The sequence below is a fragment of the Ziziphus jujuba genome, chromosome 9 (genome assembly GCF_031755915.1).
Source record: "Ziziphus jujuba cultivar Dongzao chromosome 9, ASM3175591v1".
Taxonomy (NCBI): Eukaryota; Viridiplantae; Streptophyta; class Magnoliopsida; order Rosales; family Rhamnaceae; genus Ziziphus; species Ziziphus jujuba.
In genome coordinates, this window is record NC_083387.1 from 3,957,259 (window position 1) to 3,974,637 (window position 17,379).

At 31.8% G+C, this 17,379-nt stretch overlaps 2 protein-coding genes across 2 annotated transcripts; both read left to right on the plus strand.

The window, feature by feature from the left end:
* Positions 1 to 2,544: 2,544 nt before the first annotated feature.
* On the plus strand, positions 2,545 to 3,892 carry LOC112492799 (uncharacterized). The gene is made up of 2 exons (XM_060811634.1): positions 2,545 to 2,926; positions 3,201 to 3,892. The coding sequence occupies exons 1-2, from the start codon at positions 2,729 to 2,731 to the stop codon at positions 3,789 to 3,791; spliced, it is 789 nt and encodes a 262-aa protein (XP_060667617.1). The 5' UTR covers positions 2,545 to 2,728; the 3' UTR covers positions 3,792 to 3,892.
* Positions 3,893 to 8,927: 5,035 nt separating this feature from the next.
* On the plus strand, positions 8,928 to 12,858 carry LOC107425858 (uncharacterized). The gene is made up of 8 exons (XM_048480342.2): positions 8,928 to 9,649; positions 9,779 to 9,928; positions 10,060 to 10,212; positions 10,409 to 10,498; positions 10,906 to 11,019; positions 11,115 to 11,393; positions 11,536 to 11,885; positions 11,979 to 12,858. Exons 1-8 carry the CDS (start codon positions 9,115 to 9,117, stop codon positions 12,588 to 12,590), a joined length of 2,283 nt encoding a protein of 760 aa, XP_048336299.2. The 5' UTR covers positions 8,928 to 9,114; the 3' UTR covers positions 12,591 to 12,858.
* The last annotated feature ends 4,521 nt before the right edge of the window (positions 12,859 to 17,379 follow it).

Here is a 17,379-nt window from a genome sequence, read left to right on the forward strand (position 1 = left end):
ATTGATAATTATGAAGAGCTTGTTGGAGCTGTAAATGAGAAAGGTTATACTCCCCTCCATATTCTGGCCACTAAGCCTGCTGCTTTCCCAAGTGGTAACAAACTTGGATGGTTGAATAGATTTATTTATCGCTGTAAGTAATTAAATGACTCATGATCTGAATCAATTTTGCCTATTTTATGTCTTAAATTGAAGGACATAGTTATATTTAAAACATTTTGAAATTTTCTTTTGAATATTTGATATCTTTTGGTCAATCAAAGTCAAAAGTCAAAACAATTAACCAAACTCTTAAATTTTTTTAGTTTTCCAATTCCAATACAATATTATCAATTTCACCCTTAGTTTCGCTAAATTACAAACTTATTACTATATTGAAAGATTTGTTTGCAATTAAAAAAATACCATATGATATTTGATTTCCAATATCATAAAATTTTTGAAAATACACAAACATGAATGGTAGTTTGTGGTTTTGAAAAATAATCAACACACCAAAAAGTAATGATGGTAATTTGAACAACAGAAATGTGTAAATGCATAAAAATTCAAATTTAATAAGAGGAATATGTGTTTCTTTTAAGAATATTATTTTTTTGAGATTCTTTTTTTTTTTTTTTTTTCAAATCACCAATGATTATTCCCAATTGAGTTGTATCTTTGCCAACGGAGAGATAAAAGAGCATTATAAAAAGTACATATGAAGACTAGCTAACAAGTATAAAACTTGTGGTCATACATTATTGTAATTTTAGCCATCTATACACACTATTTGGCAGGCTTTATACAATTAACATTTTTAATTTTTACACCTATATCACATCATAATTTTTTATGATTATTGGAAAGTTCTTTCGACGGATGAGCTGGAACTACAGGTGGAGATCAGATCTTACGAAGGTAAGTATGATTTTTTTTTTTTTTCCTGAATTAGGAATGTAAATATGATAGTTGAACATAATCTTTTTAATGATGCTGGAGTTATATTAAATTTCACACATTAATCTCACGACGACCAAGAAATAGTTTTTTTTTTTTAATAAGAAATGCTCACAAATAGTTATAAACAGTCGTGTCCAAAAACTAATTAGACATATTTTAGTGCGAGAGGCACTGTTTTTCCAAAATAATAATCTCTCACCTTGATAATAATAAAAGAAAAAAATAATCTCAGGGAACAATTAAATTAACAGTGCTTTCACAAAATAAATAAATAAGTAAATAACAGTCCAAACGTGTGAGAAATCATAGAGTAATTTATTTATTTATCTATTTTTGGATGTAACTTCTGGCCTTTTTTTATAAAAATAATAAAAGAAAAATGAGGATCATTTTAACTATATAATGTGATTTATTGTCAAAAAAAAAATATATATATATATATATATATAATGTGATCAGAATATATACCCAACAAACTCTTTAAAACCCTTATATTCTATATTTCAGAATATCATGCATTATTTTGATAACTCTTTAAATTAAAAAAATTAACTAAAGAATGGGATTTGGCTCTTTATATTTAAAGAGCCAAACAAACTGTCTATATAAATCGTTTAACATATTTTTTTTTATTAATCTACAATTTTCTATACACAATTATAATTATATTTATTAATAGTAATTATTTATTTAATTTTCCTTAAATACTGAGGGAAAAAAAATGAGAAAACGTAAATCATAATTGTTTATGGTAAATGCAAAACAAAAACTAATTATAGAAAGTGCTATTAAAGTTGAATAAAAAAAAATTATTCTTTATTTTTAAATTTTTTTGAAGATAATCTTTATTTTGAAAATTATGCTCTTTATTTGCATGGTTGGAGATGCTTTTAGAGATGATTTTTTACTCATATTAATTGATTATCTGTTTGCACAGATGATGTAAAGAGGTTCCAAGAATCCGATAATGGAAGCGGTAAACATGGTAAAGCTCAACAATTCCAGTCCTCTGTTTCGTAACTCTTCCTACTCTGTTTAGAATTTGGTATTTTATTAACATGAAACTAGTGGAAATTATAATGTATCTTCTGTGCACAGATATTTCTAGACTCAAGGCACAGACTTCCATCTTTTGCGACTTTATCGATCTTTGTACCAAATCAACATTGAACCTCATTGGACTAGGTAAGGATATAGATGCGCCTTATAAGCATTTTTATATTAATATAAATAACTATAAATATAACTAGAACATATAAACAATCTTCCTCATTTTACTTTGTTAATTAATGTCTGAGTAGGAACTACATATACAATGATAAATGAGAAATTAAAAAGAAGCATAAATGGAGTGTTGAAATCATGAAAAAGATCCTAAGTAAGGCTACTATCTATGAGTACGTAGACACTGCAGGTCCAAATGGGACCCCGAACAAGTACTCGATGAAAACGAAGGCATCCCATTTGAAGCTATTCAAAAAGGTGGTAATTAAAATTCACAATTACTGCTGATCAATATATATATATATATATACACCAATAACTTTTGGCTTTGATAATGATAATATTATATATGCAGTCCTCATAGAAGAGGAGGTGAAATCCAAAAAAAAAGTTTAACACAGAGGAGGAGGAGGTGATTCAGCTCAAACGGAGGAAATCAGCAGCAAGTGAATCAGCAATAATAGTTGCAGCCAAACACGGGATAATAGAAATAGTGGAGGAAATCCTTAAAGAATATCCGGTGGCCATTAATGACAGGGATGCATCTAGGAAGAATATAATAATGTTGGCAGCGGCGAATAGGCATGTGAATTTATTTAACTTCTTGAGAAGGAAAAATTTCCTGAGAGAAAGCACTGTTCGGAAAATAGATGATGAAGGGAACAGTGCTTTGCACGTAGCCGCAGTCTATTCTAAAGATAAACTTTGGCCAATTCCTGGTGCTGCAGCACAAATGCAGTGGGAAATCAAATGGTTCGAGGTAATTAATAATTCATTAATTTTTAACAAAATATCATATTTATATATATATATATAAATATAATACAAATACATATTCTTTTACGGTTAATCGCTCATCATCAGGATATGTTAATAGAGTTTTTTGGTGCGGATTCACATGTATTCTTTAAGGATAGAAGTTGTTTTCATAATATTTAAAAAAATAAAATAAAAGCGTGAATTTACATCAAAATTTCATTAAGGTGTATATTTTTTGATGTGTTATTTTAACATATTGTGTCGTTACATTTTAGTATGTGAAATACTCCATGCCTCGCGTCTCCTTTCGACGCAACAATAAAGAAAAAAGTGCAGAGGAGATCTTCACTGAAACCCACACAACCCTGGTGAAAGAAGGTGCGGAATGGCTTGTCAAAACCTCAGAGTCGTGCTCCGTTGTGGCGGCTCTTATTGCCGCTGTTGCTTTAGCTACCTCTGCTTCCATCCCAGGCGGTATCGACGAGATGACTGGCAAACCAAAACTGCAACAACATACAGCTTTTGAAATTTTCGCCATCTCTTCGTTGGTGGCCCTCTGCTTCTCGGTCACGGCGTTAACAATGTTCTTGGCCATCCTCACATCTCGGTTCCAACAAAGGGATTTCGCCAGAGACCTTCCGGTGAAGCTCTTACTAGGATTGACTTCGCTTTTCATTTCCATTGGAGCGGTCTTGGTTTCATTTTCATCTGGATATTCTTTGGTGACAGAAGATAAATTCAGATATGCCATCTTTCCAGTTTATGCTGCGACTTGCCTTCCCATTTCCATCTTCGCCGTTGCCCAGCTTCCGTTGTATCTTGATCTTCTCCGGACTAATTTCAAGAGTCGGTTTGATTACCGTTAGTTCAAAATATTAAATGCACCAGCTGCAAGCTTAAACATGCAGAGGAATAAGTTAATTTGTTACCAAATAAGTTGTTCTTTTTTTTTTTTTTTTTGGGTGAAATTTTTTACCAAATAAGTTATTTTCTAAAATGATCTCAAAAAAAAAAAAAAGAGAAAACAAAGATTATAGTCTAAGATTTGTGTTTTGATGTATTTTGAAACAGAGTTTTATGATTCAATAGTTTTATGCTATGTTGCGATAGTTTCAGATGAATTTCATTTTCCACTTTTTCAATATTATCAATATTTAGATAGCACATATCTGCAAGGAATTCAGTTGAAAGAAATTTGAGTTAGTATATTAGGCAAATAGCTCTGAAATCTTTTCTAGCAAGTATAGCTTTAGTTTGACCATTAGCTAGAAACTGGGCGTTACAGGAGCCAAATAATTCAAAAAAAAAAACAATTCAACTTAATCCAAACAATGGAGGACAAGTCCCTTTGGTCATGAGACTAATAATATGTAAAATCATCCTCTATCCCATATACTGTTGCGGATAGGAATAGAACTCAACAATGTAAATCAAGCTCATTTCGAATAAAATTGTTTTATATTTTTTAAAATAAATGATATTTTTAAATTGAACAATTTTTTTTTTTTTTTTTTTTTTTGGTAGTTGCTAAACAGTTCTTCTCACTTCTCTGGTTCTTCAGTCAAAAAGTACTTGGATCTCGAAACTTTGATGAGGTGAGCTAAGTATAGCTATGCTGTAAATAAAAAGGTAAACTAACTTCTACTTTATCAACATCAATGTGAATGATTTAGCACTTGATCTGTTTACCATCTAACTTTTTTTTTTTTTTTTTTTTTTTGCTGTGCTTTCTCTCTAAGTTATTGAATTCAATTGGACATTTCAAATTAATAATGGATAAAACAAGAAAACTTACCTAGAGGTTAACTGAGATAATAAAAGTTGAATTCGAACATTGTTAAGTAATTAAAGAGAGCGGGGGGACCAAAAAAAAAAAAAAAAAAGGCGATTGAAACAGAATTTTCAATTATGTAAAACGATTGCAGATCTAAAGCTCGTTCGAAACTTTTTTCAGGAAAAATCAAGCTAAATGAACCCCTGCTTTGTTATGAAATGATTACAAGGATAATATATACCTTTTTTTCTTTTACCCTGGATAAGAGAGAATTAAACCCACTCCAAAAGAAAAAGGGAAAAGAAATGCGGAACAGAGATGTTGTGGACTAACCAAGTGAAAAAAGAGATATTCACCCAAAAAAAAAAAAAAAAAAAAAAAAAAAAAAAGAGAGAGAGAGATTTTGTCACCCTCTCTATGGTACTTACTTTTTCTCCATTATTTACTTCATTTTTGCACTCTTAAAGAAGAACTGTTGTCTCTTTCCCTTTGTATATATTATGATTTTAGAATATTTCTTTTATATACACAAGTAAAAAAGTTTAAATTCTAGTGTGAAACATGCCGCATGGGAATATTGTGGATATACATAACTTCAAATCCAAGTCTTAGAAAAACACTCCCCATTTATATAATGGATCTAACATCAAATCGTTAAATAGCTTCTTTTTTTTTTTTTTTTTTGGGAATTTTATGTTAAGAGAAATTATTATGTTTGATTAATTATTTGTATAACATCCCGTCCCAAAGTACAACAGAAATTTTCCAACTTTGACCAAGGTCGACCGTTGACCGTTGGCTTTAACTTTGACCATTGACCGAAAGAGGTCAAAATTTGATTTTTTGTTCCGGTTGGAATTCTAGGTTGACTGAGGTACCGTTACGAAGTATACGTTGGCACAAGTTCATAGACTAGTAGCACGTTGAAAACGGAGCTACGGTTTGAAAGTTATGAGCAAAACAAGTTGAGGTCCAAACTGTTCAAGGGATGCCGAAGTTGACTTTTTATTCATGCAAAGTTGAGCTTTGACTCATACATGGTTGTGAAGTACTAGTAGATACGAGTCCGTAGACAAGCGGCATGTCCAATTTGGACATGTGGTCTGAAAGTTATGGACCTATAGAGTTTTTCAAATACTGTATTATTTTAATATTATTTTTAAAATATGTAACAATGTGCCACGTGTGACTTGATAAATGTGACCATGTGTCACCATGTTGAGATGCCACATGTCAACCATGCTTAATATCATATTATTTTATTATTGTTATTTGTTATAATAATATTATTTTTAATATTATTTAATTAAATTATTTTATTTTCTTTTATTTCTATTTCTTTCCTTTTTTCTTTTTTTTTTCTTCTTTTCCCCCACGTGGGAAAAAAGGCCACGGGCCTGTTCTCCTTCTTCTTCTTCTTTTCTTCTTCCTTTCCCTTCCTTTCTCCCTCTCGGCCTCACCGTTTTTGTTCTCACCGACCACCGAGAGGAGTCACGCCCCGGCCACCGTCCAAGACCACACACCGACAAGCTCACAGGCCAAATTTGGCTGCTGGCCGGCCGGCAACGCGCCCAGATCAGGCCGGTGAAGTCGGCGACGGCGGCTTGAAATTTTCCGGCGATTCCGCCGTATTCCGGCAAGCCCAGTCCAAATTGCCACCCCTTTTCCCCTATTTTGGGTCCTCTAAGTTCAATTATGGTCTCCAATCGTTTAAATTTGAAGTGGTTTGTGAGATGCGAAGAAATCAAGACCGGCCGAAGCTTTCCAGCCAAATTCCGGCCACCACCGATGGAATTGGGGTCGATGGAAACCGGTAATGCGATCCTCGTTCCACAAGCTTCGATTCGGTATATTATTCGACAATTTTGGTTAACGTTTGTGTTTAACCCCCCGGGTACCGGGTATTATTTATCCGAATAAAATATTAATTTATTTGACTGTGTGTGAATTATGTTCTAGGAGCACGGATGAGTCGTGTAATTGATCCTATGGTGGATCATGGTTTAATTGTGTGCTCCAGGTAAGTGACCCACCTTTAATAAATATTTTGGGCAATTAATTATATTTATGTGGTGTTAAATTGATATCTGAAAATTATGCTCATGTGGTGGAATTTAAATATAATCGGAAAAAATATTATTTTATATATATATATATATATTTTTCCATTGATGCTAAACGGAATTTTGGGTCATTAAGAAATTCCCGATTATTATTTTAATGTGATTTAATTGTATTTATTATACATGAGCAAGTATTTTCATTAATTAATTGTGTTTGGATTTTAATATTTTTTTGGGCATAATTGGTTTAAATATTTTGTGAAAATATTTGTTTAATTGGTGGTTTAATTTTTATAATTATGCCCATGGTATTTTATTTGTTGAACCTCGTGTTACGAGAAAAATTATTGTTTTATCGTTATCGATGATTTCGTACCGAGTCTGTTAAAGAAAAATATGTGGGATGGTAAAATTGAAATTGGTATATTTTCCACAGTAATTTTGGAAAACGGTACGGTTATAATTAATTTAGTAATTATGTTAGACGCACTCATACAGTATTGGTGTTCTGGTGTATATGTGGTTTAGCGCGCAAGTTATTATGTCTCCCGTGAGTTGCCATTGGACCGAGGGCAGGCAAGTCTTATATATTGCGCATCAGCCGCCCCCCTCCTTGGCCGGGATGACGGTTTCAGCAGCGGTACTGTCGGGACACCGAAGTACTGTTTGCAAGTTTCTCTCTTTAATCTCCCCGCCAGTCGGTGCTCGGGACGCTGGGTATCGAAGGGCATCACCGGTATATGGTATGGTGCGTCAAGTGTAAATTTTCAAATAAAATTTCAAACCCCAAAGTGTTCAAAAATTATTTATTATAATTTATTACATTTTATTTATATTTGGGGTATTTATTTATTTGTTGTTTATTAAATTATTTGATCCCTTGGTTTTCGGGAGGTACGAATATCGGGTTTTGTGAAAATGTTTTAAAAGGAGAACATTTCCAACGGAGTGAATAGTAAGGGTTTTGAGAAAAAATATTACTTCAAATGTTTATTTATTTAATTGTTCGGTATTGATTAATTAAATCCCTTTATTTGTTATATTATTAATATTAAAGGTGTTCAGTAGATAGGGTCACTCACTGAGATGATTAACATCTCACGTTTTTAAATTCCGTTCCCCTAGATCCAGGTTGGGAGACGTTGATCGTCCGGGGCGAGCCCGACGTCTCAGTTTATTGCCAAAAGTCCAAGAAGTATTTCTTCCCTTTTTCCTCTCCATCTTGTATTGCTTCTTTATCTGTCATTATATTAATTTCACATTTATTTGTATAATGCTCTGTATACTGTACTGGAAATGTAGTTATTATTTATGCACTGAGTTGCTGTCATTCTTTGAAGTGCTGAAAATTTGTGGAATCAATTTGTAGTATTGTGGGAGGAATAAGGGGATGATTTTAGAAGTGTGTTTTCAGTGCAGAAAATTTTTGGTAAGTCCTACCCTTAGGGGAGGTGCTGCCGGATTTTCCGTTGGAAGGTTCGGTGGTATTTCTCTGGGATCAGGGCTTGTCTAGGGTTCCGGGGAAGAATTCTAGACGGGTCCTGACAATTTGGTTGTCAATTAATTGGGTTTTTTATTTGAAGTAGGAAACAATATTTTTATCGAAGAAGACAGCTTTAAGATGAAAAAGTTCCTTAAGTTTGGAATATGAAGCCTTGTACTGCTTCACCAATAGGTGCAAATCTTATTTATTTATATGACTAGTTTTCTACAATTAAAATATAGAGAGACACTAAAAATAATTGGTTTCATTCATGTTCATTTATCTGCAAAAAGAGAGTGTACAAAATCTGTTAATTGTTTATGGGGATTTGAAATGCTGATATTCTCAAAAGAAAGTGATTGTAATTTGGAAGACATTCGGTATTTACAAAACTGTGTATGATATGTTGTTTTATGTGTTTTAATGTTTTTATGCTTATAGAAATAAGAATTGTTGACCAGTAGAATCCCTATTTTCCAAAATTTTTTAGGTAATTTTTTCCAATATTTTCTGTTTATGAAAGTTAATATTATTTCTTTACAATTTCTGAAAGTGTGGCCTATTTTGTTAACAAAAGCAACAGCGGTTTTGTTTTCTAGAATTGGAAATTATATGATATGCAAAGCAGAGTTCACAATGCAACTTTTACAAAGGGGGGATTCTGGAAGACGTTTCTAAGGGATATCACAACTTTTCCTTTTTCCATCTTTTCCTCATCATCTTTGAAAAATAGCACTAGACTACTTTGTCACTAGAATGAGTATATGAATTATGAATATAAATAGGAAAAACAGTTAAACGCAGATATGAGCATCAGTCTCCAACTCTACCAGAAGTAATTTAGAGGGAAACAATAGAAAGAAAGAAACATGCAGGGTTCTACCATGCAAACCAGTTTGAGTTTTGAGTTGGAGAACAGGAAGAAAGAGTTGTTCAAAATGGCGATGAGAGGCAAATGGAAAGAAGTCGTAAGTATATATGCTGCAGATAGTAAGATTCACGAGGTGAAGATCACGAGGTCTGGTGACACAGCATTGCACGTAGCAGCCTCTGATGGCCAAGAAGATGTTGTGGAACAACTCGTAGAGATCATTTCCAGAGGAGGACTTGTACATGCAGAAGAAGTACTTCTAACTAAGAATGAGAGAGGGAATACTCCTCTTCATATTGCAGCGTCAATGGAGAGCGTGAAGATGTGCAGTTGCATAGCTATGGTTAAACCTTCCTTGATAGGTGCTTTCAACAATGATAGAGAGACTCCCTTCTTCTTGACCGCTCTTCGCGGTAAGAAGGAAGCTTTCCTTTGCCTTCACAAAATCTGTGAACCTGGGCAAGGCTCTTCTTATTGTAGGAGAATGGATGGCGAGACTATTCTGCACTGTGCAATAGCCGGTGACTACTTTGGTGAGCCAATTTGTCTAGATGCTAATTCTATATTAATATATAACTGAATTGTAGATAGTTCAGCAAAATTACTGCAGCTAAAATCTCTGAATTAATATAAACATAAAAATTGTTTGTTTCTCTTAACAGATCTGGCATTTCAGATAATTCACCTGTATAAGGAACTTGTTAATTCTGTGAACGAACACGGATTTACCCCACTTCATGTTTTAGCTAGTAAACCTTCTGCTTTCAAAAGTGGTAGCAACCTTAGACTATGGAACAGTATCATTTACCATTGTGAGTGTTCCTTTGAAGAGATTTGCTCTGTTTTATCTCTGTTTTTTATTTTTTATTATTATCATTATTTTTTTATATCTCTTTGTGTGTATAATAGAAGGTATTTTTGTCTGTGCTTTATTATATGGAAGGTATATTTGTGGATGACCTCAAAGTAGAAGAGCCATCATATGCCCGGGAATCACTGATAAAAAGCTTCAAGGAAGAAAAGAATCCTAACCATCCAGAAAACTATCAAAGTTGCATAAATTTCTTTCGGTTGCTGGGGAATGCTCTTCGAATTGGTATGATTCCGTTCTTGTTTCCACTTTTGTTTTGTACATTGGTACTGTTATGTTTTTTGGAAATTCTGAAAATAAAAGTAAAAAATCAGCAAATGGGAAGGCTTTTTATAGTAGGAATGTGCTCATAATTATGCTAATTGTTTTTTCCCCTGAAAGTGGAGTATTCTAAATTAACTTAGCGGCTTTTCATTTTTAGTGGTTTACAGCAGGGATCCAAAAAAACAGAACAAAAGCGATGCAGAAAACCCTGAAGGATCGAACGTTGCTCTCAATGGAAAAAAGAACGGTCAGCAATGCAATGCCACTCTGTTTAGACTCTGTTTCGTCAAGTTGTTATGAATGCAAGCTCTGTAACCAGACTATCCTGTGATCTATGAAAAGTCTGATGAAAAAGAAAATCTTTCTTCGTCTAGGAATGCTTAACAATATGGTTTAGAATATATATATATATATATATATTTAGATGATGGATGGACACAGAAAAATAAAAATAAAAAATAAAACATATAAACACTAGTAGCAATCAGATATTTCATATTCTTAGCCATTTTAATCATGCATGAATTACAATATTATAGCTGGTTTCTTTTATTTGTTGAACAGAGTCCTTGGATGCAAATGTCATAATTAAGCTTAAATGGGTTAAATTAATAGGCCACATTGACTCATATTATATACAATTTGTCCGTACAGGGAAAGAACCGACCCCAGCAAGTGAAGGGCAACACATATGTCCGTCAAATTACAGCACCTGCATTGAGTTTGTAAAGCTTATATACAAGTCAATCTTGATCGTTCTTGGACTCGGTAAAAATCCAAACTTAGTCACATATGCAACATAAATCTAAATTTCCCGACTTTTTTTGTTAATTTACTGACAATATTTAGTACCGTTTTAAAAGGATCTAATGCCATAATGAAGATAAGGGAAAAGAAAGAAAAGCATAAATGGTCGGTTCAGGTCATGACTAAACTCCTGGAAAGCACTTCTATGTATGAATATGAACACACGGGAGAGACACCTCAAGAAACCCAAAAGGACGACGGAGAAGAAACGAAACCCTATGAAATTTCAGATGGTGATGTCCAGCCATTGACTCCTCCTAACTCTGCTGATTCCTCAAGATCAACCAACACACAGAGCACCGATAACCAAAAGAATAGTACTAATAGAAAAGGAGGTACTTAATTTGATATATATATATATATATGTCATTTTATGGCAAGTTTTTAATGTTGGCTAATGTGTATCGGCAAGTTAAAAACTAGTCAATATCTGCACCATAGAAAGATAAAAAGAAGTTAATTATATGGATGTGTCAGGGGAACCGGAGAGGGAAACCTCAGAAATAGGAAACAAGGAAACGGCCATACTAATCGCGGCGAAAAACGGAGTGACTGAAATGGTGGAGAAAATCCTTGAACTTTTCCCGATTGCCATCCACGACATGAACGCAGAAAAGAAGAACATAGTACTATTGGCAGTGGAAAACAGGCAGCCTCATGTTTATAAGCTCTTGATGAAGAGAAACATCCTGAGAGACAGTGTGTTTCGGAAATTGGATAAAGATGGGAACAGTGCTTTGCATCTTGCAGCAACTCTTGGAGATTATAAGCCGTGGCTGATTCCTGGCGCCGCATTACAAATGCAGTGGGAAATCAAATGGTATGAGGTAAGCAAATACATTAATTTTTATTTCAAATAATTAATATTTATTATTTTATTTTGTTGTGAATAATATATAATGCAATATTTGCAATCGCAGTTTGTGAAAAACTCCATGCCACCGCACTACTTCGTCCGCTACAACAATGAGAAGAAGACTCCAAAAGAGATATTCACCGAAACCCATAAGAAACTTGTCAAAGCCGGCGGCGAGTGGCTCACAAACACCTCGGAATCTTGCTCCGTGGTGGCTGCGCTGATCGCCACCGTTGCTTTCGCAACCTCTACGGCAGTTCCAGGGGGTACCAACAAGAACAACGGTAAACCAACCCTGGAACACAAACCGGCTTTCGAAGTTTTCGCAATCGCATCGCTGGTCGCGCTGTGCTTCTCGGTGACGTCCGTGGTGATGTTCCTGGCCATCCTCACTTCCCGATACCAAGAAATGGATTTCGAGAGTGACCTGCCCAGGAAGCTTTTGGTGGGCTTGACATCGCTCTTTGTCTCCATCGCCTCCATGCTTGTTTGTTTCTGTGCTGGCCATTTTTTTGTGCTCCAAGATGAGCTTAAATACGCGGCTTTTCCCGTCTATGCAGTCGCGTGTCTGCTTGTGTCTTTCTTCGCCGTTGCGCAATTTCCGTTGTACTTTGATCTTTTATGGGCTACTTATAAGAAGGTTCCACAGCGCAGCTACAAAGTAGCCCCTCTATAGGAGTTTTATTGTTAATTTCCCACTCAACTTTGCTCTTGTTCAGACCAGTTTTAAAAAATCCCTTTCACTATTCGCAACAACAAAGTTCATTGATTTTAGCTGAGGATGGTAGGACTTTATGGTCGTGGCAATTTGATTACTAAATTCTAAAGAATTACAGTTATATATGAATCTCCTAGCTATCAAAGAAAAAACAAAATTCTGGTTTTTGGACTTTTATAGACTTTTACTCAGTGCTTAATTTTCATTTAAGTAGAACTAAATTTTATTATTAATCGCTTATGTGGTCTCAAAAAAAGCTTAAAGTTATTACATTAAAATATAAAAATATTATTATATTTTTAATTTGTTGACCTACAACGTTGTTGGTTGGTTCTCATTTGCCTAAATTGCAAAATTTTATAAGTCTGACTTAGGTGCAATTGACTTTGCCTTTCATCTGGCAAATATTGAAGCATTAGATTCTTGTGAAAGTTGAAAGTATAGACTCTATTTGGAAAGTCTGCATTGGGTTTAAGGAGGAAAAGAATAATTTCTCTACTTCTTTTTTTCTTTTTTCTTTTTTCTGAAAGCAAGAAACGAACAATTTGTACGCATGGAACATGTAACTTTTGGATTGAAGGCGGGGGAAGGAATAATTTGAAACGCCACTCTAATTTTATAGAATTATATATGAATCTCGCTTTCATCTCAAAAAAAAAAAAAAGAAAAAAAGAGGCTTATATATATATGGTTGTTAGACTTTTATTTTGTATTTAATTTTTATTTATGTGGGAACTAAATTTTGTTATTAATTAATCACTTATGTGCATGGTCTACATCTTCGTCATAATAATAAAATAATAATAATTAAGTCCTTAAAACTTTTACATTAAAATATAAAAATATTATAATATTTTAAATTTGTTGATCTACAACAATGTTGCTCCGTTTCGCATTTGCCTAAATTTCAAGACACTAAAAGTTGAGGTAGCAAGGTGCAGATATAATCCTTTATCTTTATTTCTTCCTTCCATCCTGGAAACATTGAAGCATTAGATTATTGTGAAAATTGAAAATATAGACTTTATTTGGACTGTGTATATTGGGTTTAAGGGGGAAAAGAACAATTTTTTTTTCTTTTTTTTTGTTTTTTAAGAAAGCAAGGAGGAACAATTTGTATGCATGGAACATGCAACTTTTGGATTGAAGGCGAGGATGAAATTACTTAGAATACTACTCTATTTTTAAAGAATCACTGTTATATGTGAATTTCTGTTTCTTGTCAAAAAAAAAAATATATATATATATATATATATAGTTGTTGGAGTTTTATACGAACTTCTACTTAGTATTTAATTTTTATTTGAGTATAACTAAACTTTGTTATTAATCACTTATGTGGTCTACATAATAACACCAAAAAACAAAAAAAAAACAAAAAAACGCTTAAAATTTTACAATAAAATATAAAAATATTATTATATTTTTAATTTGTTGACGTACGATAATATTGCTCAGTTTCGCATTTGCCTACGTTGAAAAACCTTAAAAATAAAAATAACAAAGTACAATTAACTATTTATTTAAATCTAATGCTTCAATGTTTGCATTGGGCTTAAGGAGGAAAGAATATATATATTTTTTTTTTCTCAAAGCAAGGAACGAAAAACATGTAAGTTTTGGATCGAAGGCGGGAAAGGAATAATTTGAAATGCCACTCTAATTTATAAAAGAATGACTTTTATACATGAATCTCGTTTTCATCTCAAAAAAACAAATATATATATATATATGGCTGTTAGACTTTTATGCGAGCTTTTACTCAGTATTTAATTTTTATTTAAATAGGAACTAAATTTTGTTATTAATCACTTACATGGGCTACATCATCATAATAACTAAAGCTTAAAATTTTTACATTAAAATATAAAAATATTGTTATAACTTTCATTTGTTGACCTATGTCAATGTTGATCAGTTTCGCATTTGCCTAAATTTTAAGACACTAGGCATGTTCGGTCAATCGCTTTTAAAATAGTTTTCTATTCTACAAAATAAAAATTTGTTTTCAAAATAAAAAATAAATTTGTTTCGTCATCAATTTTTAAAAATAGTTTTAGAAAACAAATTAAAAAAATAAAATATTAAAATATTAAAATGATGTTTTTTATTTTTTATTTTTTAGTTTAAAAACTGTTTTCAAACACCACTGATCAAATATTTTTTATTTTCATAAAATAAATAAAAGTAATTTTCTATTTGTTATTTTTAAAATAATATTTTGAAAACTGAAAATAAAAAATATAACCAAACAGGGTAAAAGTTGAGGTAGCAAATCCTTTTTCTTTATTTGTTCCTTCCATGTGGCAAACATTAAAGCAATAGATTGTTGTGAAAGTTGAAAATATAAACTCTGTTCGGAATGTGTATTTTGGGTCATGGAACATGCAACTTCTGGATGAACATGCAACTTTTGGATTGAAGGCAAGGAAAGAATAATTTGGAATGCCACTCTAATTTTAAAGAACCAGTGTTATATACGAATCTCTCTCTGTTTCATCTCAAAAACCAAATATATATATATATATATATATATATGTATATATTCTGGTTGTTGGACTTTTAAACGAAGTTTTAAGCAGTATTTAATTTTTGTTTGAGTATAACTAAATTTTGTTATTAATCACTTATATGGACTGCATAATAGTACAAAAAAAAATTAATAATAAAAGAAAGCTTAAAATTTTTACATTAAAAGATAAAAATATTATTATATTTTTAATTTGTTGTCCTAGGACAATGTTGCTCGGTTGTGCGTTTGCCTATATCGCAAAGTCATAAAAGTAGAAGTAGCAAAGTACAATTACCCTTTATTTTTATCTGTTCCTTTTGTGAAGCACTTGTGAAAGTTGAAAATATAAATTATGTTTAAAATATGTATATTGAGCTTAAGGGGAAAGGAATAATTTTTTTCTTTTTTCTTTTTCTTTTTCTTTTTCTTTTTTCAGAAAGCAAAGAAGATTATGCATAACATGTAACTTTTTGGATTGAAGGTGAGGGAAGGAATAATTTGGAACGCCACTCAAATTTTAAAGAATTGCTATTATATATGAATCTCCATTTTGTCTTAAAGAAAAAACAAATCTAGTTATTGGACTTTTTGCAGACTTTTACTCGATATTAATATTTATTTCAGTAGAACTAATTTTTTTTATCAATCACTTATGTAGTCTACATAATGATAATAATAATAATAATAATATAAAGCTTAAAATTTTTACATTAATTACCATAAAATCTTTTATCGAATGTATACTTACCATATCAAAATTCTCCATACATGTAATGGGGGTTTATGTAAAGATTATGATTTTTCACCTAAGATCAACGAGATTTTTTGAATTTTTTGAAAGGACAACTAGATTCATATGAAACAATAATTCTTTATAATTTGAATGGCATTCCAAATTATTTTTTCCCCTTCAAACCAAAAGTTACATGTTCCATGCACACAAATTATTCTTTTCCCCCTCAACACAACATTTAGTACATTCCCAGCATAGTTCAAGTTTCCACAGATCTAATGCCGGACACAACTAATGATCTCCATTTTGTCAATTATTAAATAATTCAATATTAAATGTACTTTCTATCTTCCTCTTATTGGAAAAATTAAAACAAAACATATACGTACCCTTCTCCTAGTTGTTTTTTTTTTTTTTTCTTCCCTGGGAATTAAGAAAAAAAAAAAAAAAGCCATAGGAATATATCGTTGTGAAGCATGTGTAACAAAAGTCCAGAATTGTTACACACTCTAAGCGTAAAACGGCTTTGGAGTAGGATTGAAGTTTGAAAAAGAAACTTTGTTCACATGGGAATATTTGGGACATACATAATTTCATATCCAATTCTTAGAAAAATACTCCGCTTTCATGATGGATCTACATCAAAGAATTAATAACAATTACTTTTTCCTAATATTTAATTTGTTAATGAAACTGTTTGCCAAAAAGAAAAAAAAAAAAACAATTGTTAATGAAGTTAATTATTAATGTTTTTTTTTTATCCATAATTAAATATCTTGTAAGAGTAACTACTATCCCAAAAACAATAAAAGTATCAACAATTTTGCGTCCCAGAAATGGAAATTTTTTGATATGCAATGCAGAGTTCACAATGCAACTTTACAAACGGATTCTAATTAACAAAATAATAGTAAAAAAGAACTGATGATCTCGATAGTATATATTATTAATTAAGTCATGTTACATGTGCTTGCAATATGTCTTCCCCAATCCAAATTGAAAGAAATTAAACATATTTAATGTATATACCGTTTTCCTATTTACTAAAACAGGTGTGTATATACATATATATATATATATATATATTATTACCAAAAAAAGTATATATAGATATATATAGTTATCATACTGTTTTGAAAAAGAAATTAAAAAAGTACACCCTTACTATCAAATAAATATATAGCTAAATAATATCATTATTATTCTAAAGGAAGGAATCAACAAAAATAACTTTTATAGATCATGCATTTAGTCGGTCATATTTTGCTAACAAACAAACTATATATATTCTCTATTCATTTATTTTATTTTATTTTATTTTATTTTATTTTATTTTTTATGTAGGAGATAAAAGGATTCCAATTCGGGTTATTCTTTAAAGAAACGGTAACTTTGATAGCTTTTGCTATACAGAGTCTTGTCCTCAACAATAAATAGGCTTTAATGGAAAATTATTCAATGCCAGTATTGGCTGAGAGCATATATATATATATATATATATA